The sequence below is a fragment of the Rhinatrema bivittatum genome, chromosome 2, assembly GCF_901001135.1.
Source record: "Rhinatrema bivittatum chromosome 2, aRhiBiv1.1, whole genome shotgun sequence".
NCBI lineage: Eukaryota > Metazoa > Chordata > Amphibia > Gymnophiona > Rhinatrematidae > Rhinatrema > Rhinatrema bivittatum.
In genome coordinates, this window is record NC_042616.1 from 689,612,285 (window position 1) to 689,628,709 (window position 16,425).

The following is a 16,425-nucleotide window of genomic DNA, read 5'->3' on the forward strand; positions in this document are numbered from 1 at the left end:
CTTTGATCTCCAGGAAGGTCCACTACTTTGTATATAATTACTCTTAAGTTATTATTTTTATTTTCTCCAAGTTCTATTTATCCTGTTCATTGTAAGACATTATTCTAAATACTGTCAATCTATTGTTGTAATGTAAACCGAAGTGATTAGTAACTTTGTTACCAGAACTTCGGTATATAAAACTGTTAAATAAATAATAAATAAATGACACGATAACATTGTGACACAAAAAATAACTACGCGATGCGGAAGCTGGGAAATATCCCTAACCACGCCCCTTTTTTATCACAGGCACTATTTTTGCTATACTTATAGCATTTTGATAAATCTAGGGGCTCGGTTGTTGCATGACATGATTAATGATGCTGTCTCTTTCTTTCTACTTTTTTTGCAGTTCCTTGTTCTTTTTGCTCCTTATTGAGCCTTGGTCTCCCCCCTAATTTCTTATTACCAAGATAAGAAAAAAATTAATAAAGATTTTAAAAAAATCTCCTGCTCTCCAATCCTGAGATCCTTTGATTTTCAGTCACCCTGAGATTGTCATGGATTGGGGGAGGTAGAGCCGCAGAAAGTGTATCTTCACATACACACACCCATACATACATAGTATGTTCTCTCACACACTCCATCTCTTATATACATGCCTATGCTCTCACACACACAGGGTCTCGTTCCCTCACAGACACATGTGTGAGTGTGTGTGTACGCATGCCTGTGAGTTGCCTATATGTGACAAGCAGGCTCTCACAGGCACACACAGGCACACAGGCTCTCACACAGACACATAGCTCTCAAACAGACACACAGATTTTCATACACACACACACACCAATGAACACAAGCTCTGATACAGATACACATACATAGACATGCACACAAGCTCTGAAACAGACACACACACATGGTCTCCTTTCTCCAGGCCACAGTGGGATGAGCTCCACCGCGGCACCCTGTCCTTTTCACTTCGGGCCATGGTGGGATGAGATCCACCACAGCCCTGCCGGTCTCCTTATCCCTTAAATTTGGGCCATAGTGAGATGAGCTAAACCATGGCCCGCAGGCTAGTCTTTGCTTCGGCCCCGCCAGCCTTCCCTCCCCCCCCCCCCCTGATTGTGGGGGGAGGGGGAGAATAAAGCTGTGAGCACACATGCGCAGCTAAGAGGGAAAACTGGCGTGCCTTTCCTCATTTTTGGCTGCTAGCATCCCACCTCTCTTCTTCACAGCCTTTTCTCATTTTCAACTGCTGCAGGTTGAGCTCTGCCGGCAGCCCCACAGCCTCTCCTGCTGCCGCTACCTCCTCCTCCCCACCCCCCTCCGCTTAGTGTGGTGCCGTGTAAATGCACAATGTGCACACCTGGTCACGCTGGGCCTACTATTGTATCCAAAATCACTTTCTTTACACCAGGTTTTGAGCCAGGAATTGAAATTATCTATATGCCATAGCCTTTCCTTTCCTTTTCCATGGACAGGTAATACTTCTGAAAAGGCAATAGTTTTTGCCATGTGTCTAATATTCTTCCCTAGATTTTGGAAGTCGTTCTGTACTTTATGGATATCATTTCTAGTGAGGTCATTAGTCCCCCAGATGGATATCTGAGATCCTACTTTCTTCCATAATTGCTTTGACTACCTGGTTAGTATCTCTATTGACTGAGGATCCTGGAAGGCATTTAACTGTTGTGTCCCCATCAAAGTGAGTTCCTAAATTGATTCCCTCTGATGACCGAGGTGCCCAGCATAAGAAGCTTTCTTTTATGATATTTGATCCTGTTGAAGGGTTTCTTGTGTGTTGGGTAACTACTTTCCTTTCAGACATCACTTCATATTCTATTACTGGGGCTTCTTCATTTTCCAGTGCAGAAAAGGCGTTTTGTAGGGGTAACAGTGGGGAGACAGAGTATCTCTTCATCACAGCCTGTATTCTGCCAGAGCCCACTGTTATCCAATTATTCCAGGATTTCTGAATCCTAGATGTTTGCCTTTTCTGTGAGAGTGGGGGCAGATACATAGAATACTTCAAAGATCGGGAAATTGGGTGTCTGAGTCACAGGTCTTATTCTACCAGAGCCCACTGTAAACCATTGTTGCCTGGGTTTTTGTCTCCTCTGTGGGAGTTAAGATATTCTGGATGCTGCGAGGAAAGGAGGATTTCTGAAACCTGGATACTTTCTCTTTCAGGTGAATTAGTTCCTTTTACATGGCAGACAGCTGAAAGCAAATTGGATAATCCTTAAGTATTCAAATGATAGGCCTTGGGACATAAGCACCTCAATTGTTGCACTGAATAAAGGGCATTTTGTTAATATTGATTAACAAACAAGTTGTGAAATTGGTACTTAGGTACTATAATTATTCACTTTGGAAAAACTGTTTAAGAAGGAAACACCCTAGAGGTGGGAGGGAATAAACAGCCTCTCTTTTGATTTGTAGCTATTCCTAAATGTATTATTTCCTTAGTCTACACCACACCCACAAATCTGCTAGGTACAGCTCTGTATTTCTCTTAAAAATACACAGAGACGTAAAATAATAACTAGCAAAGATAATACCACCTAGACAACAAATGTAAGAATCCAACAACATAAAAGACATAATAAGCAGCATCATAAATAAAGCACTGGAGGGGTTTTTTTTTGGTTTTTTTTTTTTTTTTTTGGGGGGGGGGGGTAGAGTGAGTTAATCAGCCTCACACTAGACAAAAAGCAACAGCACAACAGAGCAATATCTATTTGTAAAACAATAATCCAGCCATACACAACAATCAAAATAGAAATAAAGCAATCTATATTGGGAAAAATTAAAAAAAAACCATTTATAATAAATTAGAATTTTTAAACTTAGCCAATTATGAGTCAGGAAACATGAAAGCAGCTCAGCCCTCAACCAGAACACTGATGCCACAAAGCCTCTCCTTTCCCTTCCCCCCTCCAGCAATCCATCTCTCTCCCCTACCCATCTCTTCTACCTTCAGCTTCTTCCCTCACTCCCTGTCCTTCTCCCTTTGGGCTCCCTTCTACACCTCCTCCTTTCCTTTTGCCCCCTCCTTCTCCTTTCCTCTGATCCCACCCTCTCCTCTTGCTCTTTCTTCTCCCTCCTGCCACCACCCCTATCCCTTCCCCTATATTCCACAAGAAAAATAACAAAGGCCCAACATAGTACCGTATTATGCTGAGGCCACAGAGCCTTTATTATTTTTTTGGGAGGCGGCAGACCTCACTTCCTGGTCCTTAGGCCTCTCCTCTTTCTCTCCTGCCTCTTTAGCCCCCTTCTCTTTCTCTTCAGTACCCCACCTTAATCCCTATCCCCTTCAGCATCCCACCTCTCTCCCTATCCCTGATTCTTCTTACTCTCTCCCCATCTCTCTCTTCAGCATCCTACATCCATCCCCCATCTCCACTCCCTCTTGCTCTCACCCCTTGTCCCATCTCACCTCTTCTCACTCTGGCCTCCCTCCTCTCGTCTTCTGATCCCACACCCCTCCTTTTGCTCTCTTCCTCCTGCTTCCACCCTATCCACCTCTCACAAGATAAACAACAAACTCAACAGCTCCAACTTAATAACATATTATGTGGGCACTCCCAAGCTTTTTCATTTTACTTGTAGGGTGTGTTACATAACATAACAAACCTCACTCCCCACAAGAACAATGACTGGGGCCTGGCCTAGTTGAGGAGGAAATGCATGTCTGTAACTAGTGCTCCAGTGTTGCTTACATGCAGAGTCTGGCTTCTTGAGTTTATCAATCTAGTTTTTGTCTGCATATTTCTGTATTTAATTTGTATCACATTTGTAGAGGGTCATTTTGCATGTGTAACTAAAGTGAGGTATTCTGCTAGCATGTAGTTTCTGTGTAGGGATCTGTAGCAATCTTGTTCATTGTGTTTTCCCAAAAGGGAGGTGTATTAGTGTTCTAGGGCCCAGTGTAATATTTGCAATGCTGCCTAATCATAGGATAGAGTTGTAGCTTTTGGAATCTTGTGAATTAGTGATACTCTAGAATTGCAGGTTTGCTACATATGTGAGGTGTTCCCCTCCCACCCCATGATTTTTGTAATTTTTTCACAATGTGCCTGGTAGTGGAGGAAATTTTGTATTCCTGACACTAGAATTTTTTGTATGGTGAGATGCAGGGGAAAATATCCTGCTCTGCTTCCACTTTTACTGGCCGATACTCGGGTCTATCCTGTACCGAGCGATAGGAAGAGCTGTGTTAGTGCCTGCGGCACCCGCGGTTGCCGCACGCACAGTGCAGCACACCTACCGCTCGATCCTGAACATTAATTTTATGTAAATGTAAACCGCGTCCGTGAAGCCTTAGGCCTGCGCAACCCATTTTACTGGATAGAGCGCCTATACAGTATCCTGGGTGCGCGGGCCTAACGCTTCACGCCACGCTGGTATCTGTCATTTCAAATGTCATTTGAAATGACAGATACCAGGAAGTCGGGACTGCCAGTCCCCCCTCCCCTCCTCCCGAAGCAGGGCGCGAAAAGCAGCCTTGCTCCGGGAGGAACAAAGAATAGACACTGACAGCGGCGAAGCGAAAAAAAACCAAAAGCAATTTTGGTTTTTTTTCAAAATTTTGTTTTTTTTTCCAAAAGCGACAATTTTGGTTTTTTTCCAAAAGCGACTTACTTTTGGGATCTGTCAAGATCCCAAAAGTAAGTCGCTTTTGGACGCCTGCACAACTTACTTTTTTTTGCAGCCATCAGCAGGAACACATGGCGATCGTGGCTCCCGTAGCTCCTCCTGACGAAGATGGCCACCTGCACGGGGGAAAGCATGCAATTGGCCGCTCAAGACGTGGGGTCACATCCCGTGACGCCAAACGTCGTGATGTCACGTCTTCAGCGGCCAATTGCACGCTTTCCCCCGTGCAGGCGGCCATCTTCGTCGGGAGGAGCTACGGGAGCCACGATCGCCATGTGTTCCTGCTGATGGCTGCAAAAAAAAGTAAGTTGTGCAGGCGTCCAAAAGCGACTTACTTTTGGGATCTTGACAGATCCCAAAAGTAAGTCGCTTTTGGAAAAAAACCAAAATTTTGAAAAAAAAAACAAAATTGCTTTTGGTTTTTTTTTCGCTTCGCCGCTGTCAGTGTCTATTCTCCCCTCCTCCCGGAGCAAGGCTGAAAAAGCAGCTCCGGGAGGAGGGAAGAACTGACAGCGGCGAAGCAACTTACTTTTTGCAGCCCCCTCCGGACATCGGAGGGGGGCTGCAACGTTTTTTTCGCTTTTTTTTTTTTTTGCTTCGGGAGGAGGGGAGAGGACTGGGGCTACCACGGAGACCGGCACCCACGATCGCGGCCGGGGCAGGTGAGCGGGGGCTGGGGGAAAGCTAGCCACCTACCCTTACCCCTGCCTCTACCGCAGGGTCAGGGTAGGCGGTAAGTTTGCAGGTTAAACGCGCGACAAAACGGCAGGGAAAGATAGCGATAGTCGGGGCGCGGGTTACGGGATGCTAGGGAATAGCTAATTCGCTCGTTTGCATGCAATATCCATGCCGCGTGCGGAAGGGGTTGGCCGGGGATTTTAGGACGCGGTAGGAGTAGGTTATAGTGGATTCGGGATCGCAGGAAGGGATAACGCGGCCGGAAAGTGAGTAAAACGCGGCTTAGGAGCAGGTTAAACGCGGCCGCACTTTACAGGATAGATCTGACTGTAAGGTGCACTTGCCAAGCACCCTATTTAACATGCGCTTGGCCGCGCGTCCACTACCCCTTATACCAGGGGTCGGGAACCCATGGCTCGCGAGCCAGATATGGCTCATTTGAGGGCTGCATCTGGCTCGCAGACAGTCGCCACACTTTCCCGTTGACCCAGCTGCTCCCTGATCCTCCTCCGCCCGGGCTTAAAATGCTGTCAGCCCGGGCGGAACGCGGCAGGACAGCTGGAGTCAGCGGCACCGGCACCGGCGTGCTCTTTTCTTCCCGCCCCCCCCCCCCCCCCCCGCGGCCCGGAAGAGGAAGTGGAGAGTATCGGGTGCGTGCGCGGCAAGAAGAGGCCACGCTAGTGCCCTCGGCATCGGCCCGAAGAAAAGAAGACTGCAGCGCGGCTCGGAGGAAAATGAAGAGGTTCAGCCGCGGCCGATGGGACTCCGCCTCCGCGAGGGCTGAAAATGAAGAGGTTAGCGTTGGGAGGAGGCTGCTGCCGCCGCGAGTTCCCGGGGTGAGGGAGAGAGAGAGTGGGGGGGCTGTGTGTGTGTGTGTGAGAGAGATTGCATGTATGTGAATGATTGAGAGCCTGTACCTGTGAAAGAGAGTATGTCTGTGATTGAGAGCCTGCCTGTGAGAGAGAGAGAGAGCATGAATGTAAGTTTACCGTTGGGAACCTGTATGTGTAAGTTTGGGAACCTGTATGTGTAAGTTTGTGATTGAAAACCTGTTTGTGTGAAAGAGTATGTGTGTATGATTGAGATCCTTTGTGTGTGAGAGAAATCATGTGTATGTATGATTAAGAGCCTGTGTGTATAAGTAAGAGAGAGATCATGTGTGTCTGTGTGTGATTGAGAGCTGGTTTAGGTGATGGAGCATGTGAGTATGTGATTGAGATACTGTGTTTAAATGAGAGAGAGAGACCATGTGTGTCTGTGTGTGATTGAGAGCTGATTTAGGTGAGGGAGCATGTGAGTATGTGATTGAGAGCCTGTGTGTAAATGAGAGAAAGAGAGGACATGTTTGTAAGCATGTGAATGAGAGTCTGTGTGTGAGAGAAAAAGACAGCATGTATTTATGTGATTGAAAGCCTGTGTGTGTGTGTAAGCGTGAAAAGATAGACAGCATGTGTGTAAATGTGTAATTAAGAGCCTATATAAGTGAGAGAGAAAAAACGTGTATATGTGAGTACTGAGAGCATGTGTGTATAGGTGTGTCATTGAGAGCCAGTGTGAGAGAGAGCGCTGCTATGTGACTGAGAGAGGAGAAAGTTCCAAGCAAACCACCCCACCTCCTGCTAATTCAGAACAATCTCAGGACACCTGGATATCAAACATTCCCAGGTATGCAGAGCAAAAAAATTTTTGTATCCTTATTATTTTTCATTACTGAGTCTTTGTGTCTGCTATTTTGAAATATTTTGTTGGTATCTGGAAATGTTTTATATGAGTTTTTAATTATTGGATATTCCACTCATCAGCTGTTTCGAAATATGTTCTTTTTGTTAGTACAGTTTTACTGCTGATGATTTTATATTTCTTGATTTGTTTTATAAGGATGGGTGATGTTTCTTTTTTCCTTTGTTACACTGCATACAGAGACTCTGGCTTGTTGCAGTTTCCAATTCAGTTTTTGTCTGCATGCTTCTTGTTATGCGTTTTGGTCTCTTTATTCTATGTTAGGTGAGGGACAGCACGTGATTCAGGTGAGGTTTTCTGCTGGCGTGTAGTTTCTGTGTAGGACTCTATAGCAGCCTGACTTGGTCCGTTTTCCTAATAGGAGATGTATTGGTGTCTTAAGGCCTGTGTAATATTTTCAGAGACTTATTGTACTTTAAAAGTGTGATCTTTCATAAAATGCACACATTTACTTGTATTTAGTTTTAAACATATTGTATGGCTCTCATGGAATTACATTTTAAAATATGTGGCGTTTATGGCTCTCTCAGCCAAAAAGGTTCCTGACCCCTGCCTTATACTGTAAGGGGTTTAGTGAGTCGAAAACGCGTGGCCAACCCCCCCCCTCGAAACTAATAGCGCTCATCACATACAAATGCATGTTGATGAGGCTATTAGTTATTCACCCGGGATACTGAAAATAAAATGTGCAGGCAATATTAAGTCAGAGGAACCAAAAATGTAAAAAAAAAAAAAAAGTACCAGCTGGTCAGGTTAGGAGAATAGACGCTCCATTTTACCAGCCTCCGTTTTCCTAACCTATGGCTGTCAGTGGGTTCGGAAAACCAATGCTCATAAAATCTGTGCTAAAATCTGCGGTAAAAGCTATCCGCAGTGTTCAGCCCTATGCAAAAAGTTATAAAATCTCCCTTCCTAAGACCAGAGTGCCTCACAAACAAAACAAAACTCCACGTTCTCTAGTCTATAGGCTTTCCAGCCGCCACAATCAGCTTTTCCGGATGTTCTTTTCCTGGCGTCTCCAGGTAACGGCGAGCCCGTGACATCACTTCCTGCAATTTAAACCGCCAGCGGAGCTGCGACCGGGCCGGTTTCATGCTTATTGTTGCCCCGGTGGGTTTGTGTGTGGTGCAGGGATTTGGGCTGGAGGGAGACATGGCGGAGTCGGTGAGTTCTGGCCGCCACGAAAAGAGTCTGGGGCTGCTCACCACCAAATTCGTGTCGCTGCTGCAGGAGGCCAAGAACGGCGTGCTGGACCTGAAGGCGGTGAGTGTCGGGGCTTCTGCGCCGTTTACGGGAAGTCGCTGACCAAGAAGCTCTCAGGCGGGGGCTAAGCAGTTATTGGCTGTGTCTGATTCCAAAAAGAGGTAAAGACGTGTGCGCCGCACGCTATAACCGTACGCAAGTGGGGAGAAAACCCCGGAGAGCTGGACCCCATGGCTCAGCGCGTGGAAACTCAGTCGGAGACTTTCTAGCCTTAGCTGAGTTAGCGCTGGAGGAGATCCTGCGGGTTATAGTGTTGGAGAAAATTTGGGGTGCGTCGTGGGGAGGCAGAAACCATTCGGCTGGCAGTCTTTCTGAATCAGGTGCTGTCATTGCGTTTAGCATAGGCACGGCTACTTCAGGGCAGAAGCTTTGTATAACAAATCAAGCCTATCAGAAAGAGAGAGAAATGTGATAGATTTAAATGTTTAACAAAGAAAATCTCAACTTTTCAGGACCCTCTTTCCAACTAGCATAATTAAAAAGCATTTTGCCATGGGTTTCTTGCAAGATGTAAGTATACTGTAGATTAATATCGGTTAAACAATATTGTCTTGCTCTCCTACAGGCCGATACAATACAGTTTGCTCCGATGGAGCGTACTGTTAACCGGCATTTGTACGTGCGTTTTCGACACGCTAGCTTTACCCCTTATTCACGGGCCGATTCAGTAAAGTCACTCGCCTGTGCGCGCGATACAGTATTTAAATGAGGCCCGGCGGTAGAAACGGGCAAAAAGAGGCGCCAGGGACACTAGCGCGTCCCTAGCGCCTCCTTTTTGACAGGAGCGGCGGCTGTCAGCGGGTTTGACAGCCAACGCTCAATTTTGCCGGCGTCTGTTTTCGAGCCTGCTGACAGCCACGGGCTCGGAAGCCGGCAAAATTGAGCGACCGGTTTTCAACCAGACAGCCGCCTGCCGACTTCAAAATTTCTTTTTTTTTCTTTTTTTTACTCTTTGGGACCTCCGACTTAATTATCGCCATGATATTAAGTGCCCGAAGAAATTAGCGCCTACTTTTGGGTAGGCGCTAATTTCTGAAAGTAAAATGTGCGGCTTGGCTGCACATTTTACTTTCTGAATCTTGCATGAATACCTAATAGGGCCATCAACATGCATTTGCATGTTGCGCGTCCAGTGGCAGGTTAACAGTGCGCTCTGTTGGAGCACACTGTACTGTATCGGCCCGTCAGTAAGGGGTAATAGCGCGTGAAAAGCACAGGTCCAAGACCCCCTCCCCCCCCCCCCCAAGACTAATAGCGCCCGCAACGTGCAGATGCATGTTGATGGCCCTATTAGTTATTCCCGCGCGATACAGAAAGTAAAATGTGCAGCCAAGCCGCACATTTTACTTTAAGAAATTAGCGCCTTCCCTAAGATAGGCGTTAATTTCTGCTGGCGCTGGGGAAGTGCACAGAAAAGCAGTAAAAACTGCTTTTCTGTGCACCCTCCAACTTGATATCATGGCGATATTAAGTCGGACATCCCAAAAGTTAAAAAAAAAAATAAAAATTTAAAAACAGCCTGCGGCTTGCAGGTTAAAAACCGGATGCTCAATTTTGCCGGTGTCTGGTTTCCGAACCTGTGGCTGTCAGCGGGCTCGAGAACAGACGCCGGCAAAATTGAGCGTCGGTCGTCAAACCCGCTGACAGCTGCCGCTCCTGTCCAAAAAGAGGCGCTAGGGACGAGCTAGTGTCCCTAGTGCCTCTTTTTACCGTGGGCCCTAATTTAAATATTTTGGTTTACTGAATCACGCGCACAGGACACTGGCCTGTGCGCACGCCGGGAGAGCGGGCGCTCTCCCGCGAACTGTACTGTATCGGTCTGCTAGTTTGTACTTTTGAGTGATTGTAAGTCTTCCGAGAGCCACAAACTGCAGCTCATAAAAGCGAAATGTCTCGCTCCTTTTCTCTGATAGGTTACAGCTCCATATTCAAAAACATAGTAATGATCCAAATGGTCCATCCAGTCTGCCCGGCAATCTTCTTACGGTAGTATCTGCTATGCCGAGCAGGTTACCCATGTTTCTCTTAAGGGCAGTAACTTCTCCGAGCAGTTACCCCAACCCTTATGATAAGGGTAGTAATGTTTACAATCAAAACTAAGTAATTGTCAAACTCATAAATGACTGCTAGAAACATTTTTACTGGGTGAGGAGCCTTCTTGAAAATTCAGACGATGCTTGACATGCTTTGTTTTTAGACTTGGCTGTAGAAGCAGTCGTGTACTTTATTCCCTTATATCTGCATATCCTATACTGTAAAAGTCAGAGCTGATGTTGGTTGATGTCTGAATCCAATCACTCTCAATTTTGCCGGCGTCGGTTCTCAAACCCGCTGACAGCCACGGGTTCGGAAACCGGACGCCGGCAAAATTGAGCGTCCAGTTTTCAACCCGTGAGCAGATTTAAAATTTTTTTTTTTAATTATTTTAAACTTTTAGGACCTCCGACTTAATATCGCCATGATATTAAGTTGGAGGGTGCACTTCCCCGGCACCGGCAGAAATTAACGCCTACCTTTGGGTAGGCGCTAATTTCTGAAAGTAAAATGTGCGGCTTGGCTGCACATTTTAATATCATGGCGATATTAAGTTTCATGGCGATAGTAAGTCGGAGGTCCTAAAAGTTAAAAAATAATTTAAAAAAAAATGTAAAATCTGCTCACGGGTTGAAAACTGGACGCTCAATTTTGCCGGTGTCCGGTTTCCGAACCTGTGGCTGTCAGCGGGTTTGAGAACTGACGCTGGCAAAATTGAGTCGGCTGTCAAACACGCTGACAGCCGCCGCTTCCGTCAAAAAAGAGGCGCTAGGGGCGGGCTACTGTCCCTAGCACCTCTTTTTACCGCAGGCCCTAATTTGCATAGGCAACCCTTCCTGAATTGCGCGCCCAGGACAGCGGGCTGTGCGCGTGCCGAGAGAGCGGGCGTTTGCCAGCTCTCCTGCGCGTTTTTCTGAATCGGCCTGAAAGTTTGTAACTTAACCAGACAAGCCTGGTGATTAAATATTTCCTTCCTGCCCCTCACTGGATAAGTTTTAGCCGCGTAAAAAGAGGTGGCATGGGGTGCTGGGAGTACAGGGCTTCAGCTTGACTGGATAAACCTGGTCATGGTGGAGAGCAAGTCTGAAGTTATCTATGTACATTTCCCTGAATAAATGAACCTGTGTATATTGATCAGTTGAAACACACATAGAAAACATAGACATGACAGCAGAAAAGGACAGAGGGGCCATCCAGTCTGCCCAGCAAGCTTCCCATGGTAGTATCTGCCACGCCGTACAGCTTACCTCCATGTATTAGTCAGTTTTGCTTGATGTGCTGTAGAAGCAGTCCTTTGTTTTGTTTTTTTCTTAATGTCTGAGCATCAGTACCCCAGACTGTGTTTAAAAAAAAAAAAAAAAGTCATGGCTCCTGTACGTTGTCCCTGAATCCAAATTTCTCTTTTCTTTTAGCACCCACCCCCCCTTCTCCGAAGCAGAGAGCAATATTGCAGTTGCATCAAAAGCATCAAGGCTTATTGGTTAAGGATAATAATCCCTTGCTTCTATTAGGGATAGTAACTGCTGCACTGTGCAGGTCACCCCATGCTCATCAGTCCCATAGACTGTAAAAATCAGGGCCCTTGATGGTTGCTGTATAATTATGATGGTAGAAAAAGATTGCCTATTTAGCCTGCCAATCCTTATCTGGCTCTACAAGCTTTCTCTCTTTCAGAGAACCCCATTTATTTATTTTTTTATTTTATTTAATATGTTTTGTATATCGTGTATTCGGTTATGCCATCATAACAGTTTACAGGATAAAATAATAGGATTAACATAAGGGTATTAACATGGAAAATTTCATAGATAAAAGTTAGGTAACACTGGAGGAGGTAATAGAGTTTTTAAATAGGAAAAAACAGTCTATTGAAGAATTCATGGTTTTGTTGTATTTTCAAGGGTTGGCAGAGTGGTATCTCAGTTTTGTTGGTATTGTCAGGTTCCTTGTTTGTTTTCTTGGGGTTTTTTGTTTTTTTTTTTTTGGGGGGGGGGGCTCCTTTCTTGCTTGTTCCTTGCTTTCTTGAATTCAGATAGTGTTTGTTTTGGTTAGTTTCTTTTTTCTGCTTATGTATTTTGTTCTACTGTAAATTTTTATCCTTGTTTAAAATTAACCGCATTGAGCTTTTTGTACATACAGAGGTAACTTTTCAAAAGCTCCCTTGAAAGACCTATTCATCAGCTCCTTGAAAATGGGAGTGGTGCTGCAAGATTGGAGAACGATGATGGTGGTCGAGTTTTGTTTTGTTTTTTTTTTCTTTTTGATTGGGTGACTAGAGAATTGGATCATGGAAGAGTTCTCGGTGTGATATACTTGATTTTCAGCAAAGCTTTTGATTCAGTCCTGCAGAGAAAGTTCATAAATAAAATCAGAAGCTTGGGAGCGGGCGCCAAGGTGTGGATTACAAACTGGTTGATTGACAGAGACAGCATCTAACGGTAAATGGAACCTATTCTGAAGAGAAAATGGTGTTAAGTGGAGTGCCACAAGGATCGGTGTTGGGACTGGTTCTGTTCAATGTCTTTGTGAGCAACATTGCTGAAGGGATAGAAAATAAAATTTATTTATGGATGATACTAAGATCTGCAATAGAGTGGCTATGTCTGAAGTAGAGAGAATGAAAAGTGATTTAAGAAAGCTTGGGGTGGTCAAAGACTTGGCAGCTGGGATTCAGTGCCAGGAAGTGCAGAGTCATGCATCTGGGGTGCAGTAATCCAAAAGAGCAGTATGTCATGCAGGGTAAACTGCTAATGCACATGGACTGGGGGAGGGACCTTGGTGTAATAGTTTTTGGTAATCTAAAGGTAACAAAGCAATGTGACAAGGTGATCGCTAAAGCTAGAAGAGTGCTGGGCTGCATAGAGAGATGTGTTCAGTTCTGGAGCCCATATCTCAAAAAGGATAAGGACAGGATGGAGGTGGTCCAGAGAAGGATGATGAAAATGATGTAGGGTCTGTATCAGAAGACTTATGAGGAGAGGCTGAAGGATCTAAATATGTACACCCTGGAAAAGAGGAGGTGCAGACAGGCATAGCCAGAGTCTCTGGTGCCTGGGGGCCAATTAATTATTTATTTATTAAAATCTTATATTTCGCAACTTCCTTTCACAAAGCATTCGGTGTTGTCTCCTCTTTCTCCCCCCCCCCCCCCAATCAACCACCAGCGTATCGCTACACTGTACCACTGTGCAAGGTCCTTTTTTTTTTTTTAATGTTTAATTTGTATTCTTTTACTAATCAGGATCAGTGCAAGGGTATTAGGCTCCCTAAGTGAATCTTACTGCTTTGTGCCCAGCCTTCCTCCTACCATGGCCCTCTCCACACCCAATTTCAAATTATGCATTCATAATAAAAGATTTAACATGAAAAAACGCATTCAAGGTAATGTCTTTTGAAGTAAAAAATATCACAGCATGTATACATTTACATGCACAGCTGTGGTGTGAACCAGAAAACCCTGCATAAAACCCAAAAAGACCCTTGTTAATACATATGGTATTAGGACTATTGTAATGCATGTTGGGTGTGGGCTTGGTGTCCAGAAAGCCATGAGCAAACTAAATTACAATTACCATATAATAAACCTCTCATTCCAAAACAGCCCTAACAGTCAGCACTCTAACAGTTATAGTCCTTTGAAAGGGAGACCCTGCAAACAGTGCACTAGGCACTAAAACACAATGGGCCGGATTTTCAAAAGGTTATGTGTGCCAGGCTTAAAGCTCCGAGACACGTGTAAGTCCTAGGTTTTTATAAAAAGGGCGGGGAGGGGGCATGGCCAGAGGCCTCTGCTGGGCCAGGGATTGTGCGCCGGCAGTCGGCCGGCCGCACAACTTACTTCAGCCCCAGGGCTGAAGTAAGTTTTAAAACAAAAAAAGAAGACTAAAAAGGTAGGGGGGAAAGGGTAGGGAAGATGGGGAGGGGGGGTATGAAAGTTCCCTCCGAGGCCGCTCCGATTTCAGAGCGGTCTGGGAGGGAAGGGCGGAAGGCAGCGTGGCTCGGAGCAGGCTCTTGTGCGCCGACCCCGTATTTTATAGCATGCGCGCGCATGTTATAAAATCGGTCGTGCATGTGTGCGCGCTGGGTAGCTTGCGCACATGTACGCCCACCCGCTCCTTTTTAAAATCTACCCCAATATGCCTCCTATTAGGAAAACAGAACAAACCAAGCTTCTATAGATCCCTACATAGAAATGACACATTAGTAGAATATTTAACCTCAAAAACACATGCAGAACACACAGACCCTAACCAAATACAGAATAAAGGATCACAAATTAGAACCAGCAATATGCAGACAAAAATTGAAATGGAAACCTCGAGATGCCAGCCTCTGCGTAACAGTGGAAAAACAGAACCACCATACCTCCTAAACCAAATAAAAATCTAGAAACATAAAGCATCAATTATAATAAAATCATACTCCGAATATTTTAAAACTACTGACAAATAGAATAACTTCTATTAATTGAAGCCATATACATTTAAAAATTTCAAAACAGCACACATCAAATAACACCCAATAATTAAAACTAATAAGGATTTTAAAAAAAGCCACTGCTGACCATACTTGGGAACTCTTGATTTCAGTCACCCTAAGATTATCAAGGATTAGGGGGCTGGGGGGATACATAGACTCTAACCTCTCTCTCTCACTCACACACACACACACATGTTCGTTCTCTCTCACACATACTGTCACACATGCACACACTCTCATACACAGGCTCTAAGACCTTCTTCACCCCCCCCCCCCCAAAAAAAAGCTCTTACTTCCCTAGATTCCCTCATACATACACACAGGCTCTCATCCACACAGACCCCAGGCAGACTCTCATTCATTCTCATACATAGACCTCCAGAAAGGCACCTATTCATTCTCTCTCACACACACAGACAGACCCCCAGGCATTCATTCATTCTGTCTCACATATACACAGACAGATTCCCATTTTCTCTCACACACACAGACTCATAGGCAGGCATGCATTCTCTCTCTTGCACACGCACACACACACAGACCCCCTCCCCACCCCCTCCCAGGCAGGCACCAATTCTTCTCTCTCTCTCTCTTTCTCTTTAAAAAAACAAAACTCCAGGGGGGATGACTTAGAGCCAACATCAAGAAATGCTTCTTCACAGAGTGTGGTAGATTCCTGGAATACCCTTCCAGAAGCGATGATGAAAACAAATTCAAAAGGGCATGGTATGAACACTGAGGATCCCTAAAGACTAAAGGTTGGAATTAAAGAAAAGGATGCTTGGGGAGTGGCAGTTACTACCCTTAACAGAAAGCATGGAGATTATTGCCCTTAACCAATTAGCCTGATGTTTGTGATGCAGCTGCAATATTATACTCTGCTTCGACAGTCTGGGATATTGATATGCAGATAGTAGGGATAAAGTACAGGACTGCTGGTTATGTGATGCAACGGAGATAGGACGTGCTTTCTGGAGGTCTAGGTGTCTGACCTCAATCTTTCCCATCCATGCATTTTTGCGGCTGCAATGCTCCCAAAGAGGCAGATCACTTTTTTATGTTGATCGCTAACTTTATGCAAAAAGCCCCAATGCTTATGCTGGTAAAACTCGCAAAAAAAAGAAAAGGGGAAGCCTGGTGCCAACAACATGGCCGCTGATCCATGTACTGCTCCCAAAGATAGTGTGGCTGCTATGTCTGTCTCCGACATTGTAGTGGCAGTTACTACTGCGACGGAGAGCAAATTTGATACTATTCTGTAACAACTTGCAGATCTCAAAAAATATTTTGCAGATCTTGGGCCTTCCTCGACTTGTTGGAGAGCTGAGTGGATGTTGTCGAGGATGATACTTGCGGCGACAGGGTGCCTTCATATGCTGAAGACCCAAATGGCTGCATTAGAAGATAAGGCGGACGACCTAGAAAATAGGTCGCGGACCAACAACCTCCACTTTGTGGGGTTTGCTGAATTGATTTGATGAACAGAGGTTGGCAGCGATGATATCTAGCTGCCGGATGGACTAGATTTACCAGCGACTACCAGGCTGTATTTGGTTGGGACCGTATAAAGCTGGCAATAAT

The 16,425-nt window shown here is 45.2% G+C and overlaps 1 protein-coding gene across 1 annotated transcript in view; it reads left to right on the plus strand.

The window, feature by feature from the left end:
• The first annotated feature begins 8,013 nt into the window (after positions 1 to 8,013).
• E2F5 (E2F transcription factor 5) overlaps positions 8,014 to 16,425 on the plus strand; it is a 147,491-nt gene continuing 139,079 nt past the window's right edge. Inside the window, exon 1 of the mRNA XM_029591583.1 lies at positions 8,014 to 8,331. Coding sequence (XP_029447443.1) covers positions 8,161 to 8,331 — 171 coding nt within the window. The 5' untranslated portion in view covers positions 8,014 to 8,160. The remainder of the gene's footprint in view (positions 8,332 to 16,425) is intronic.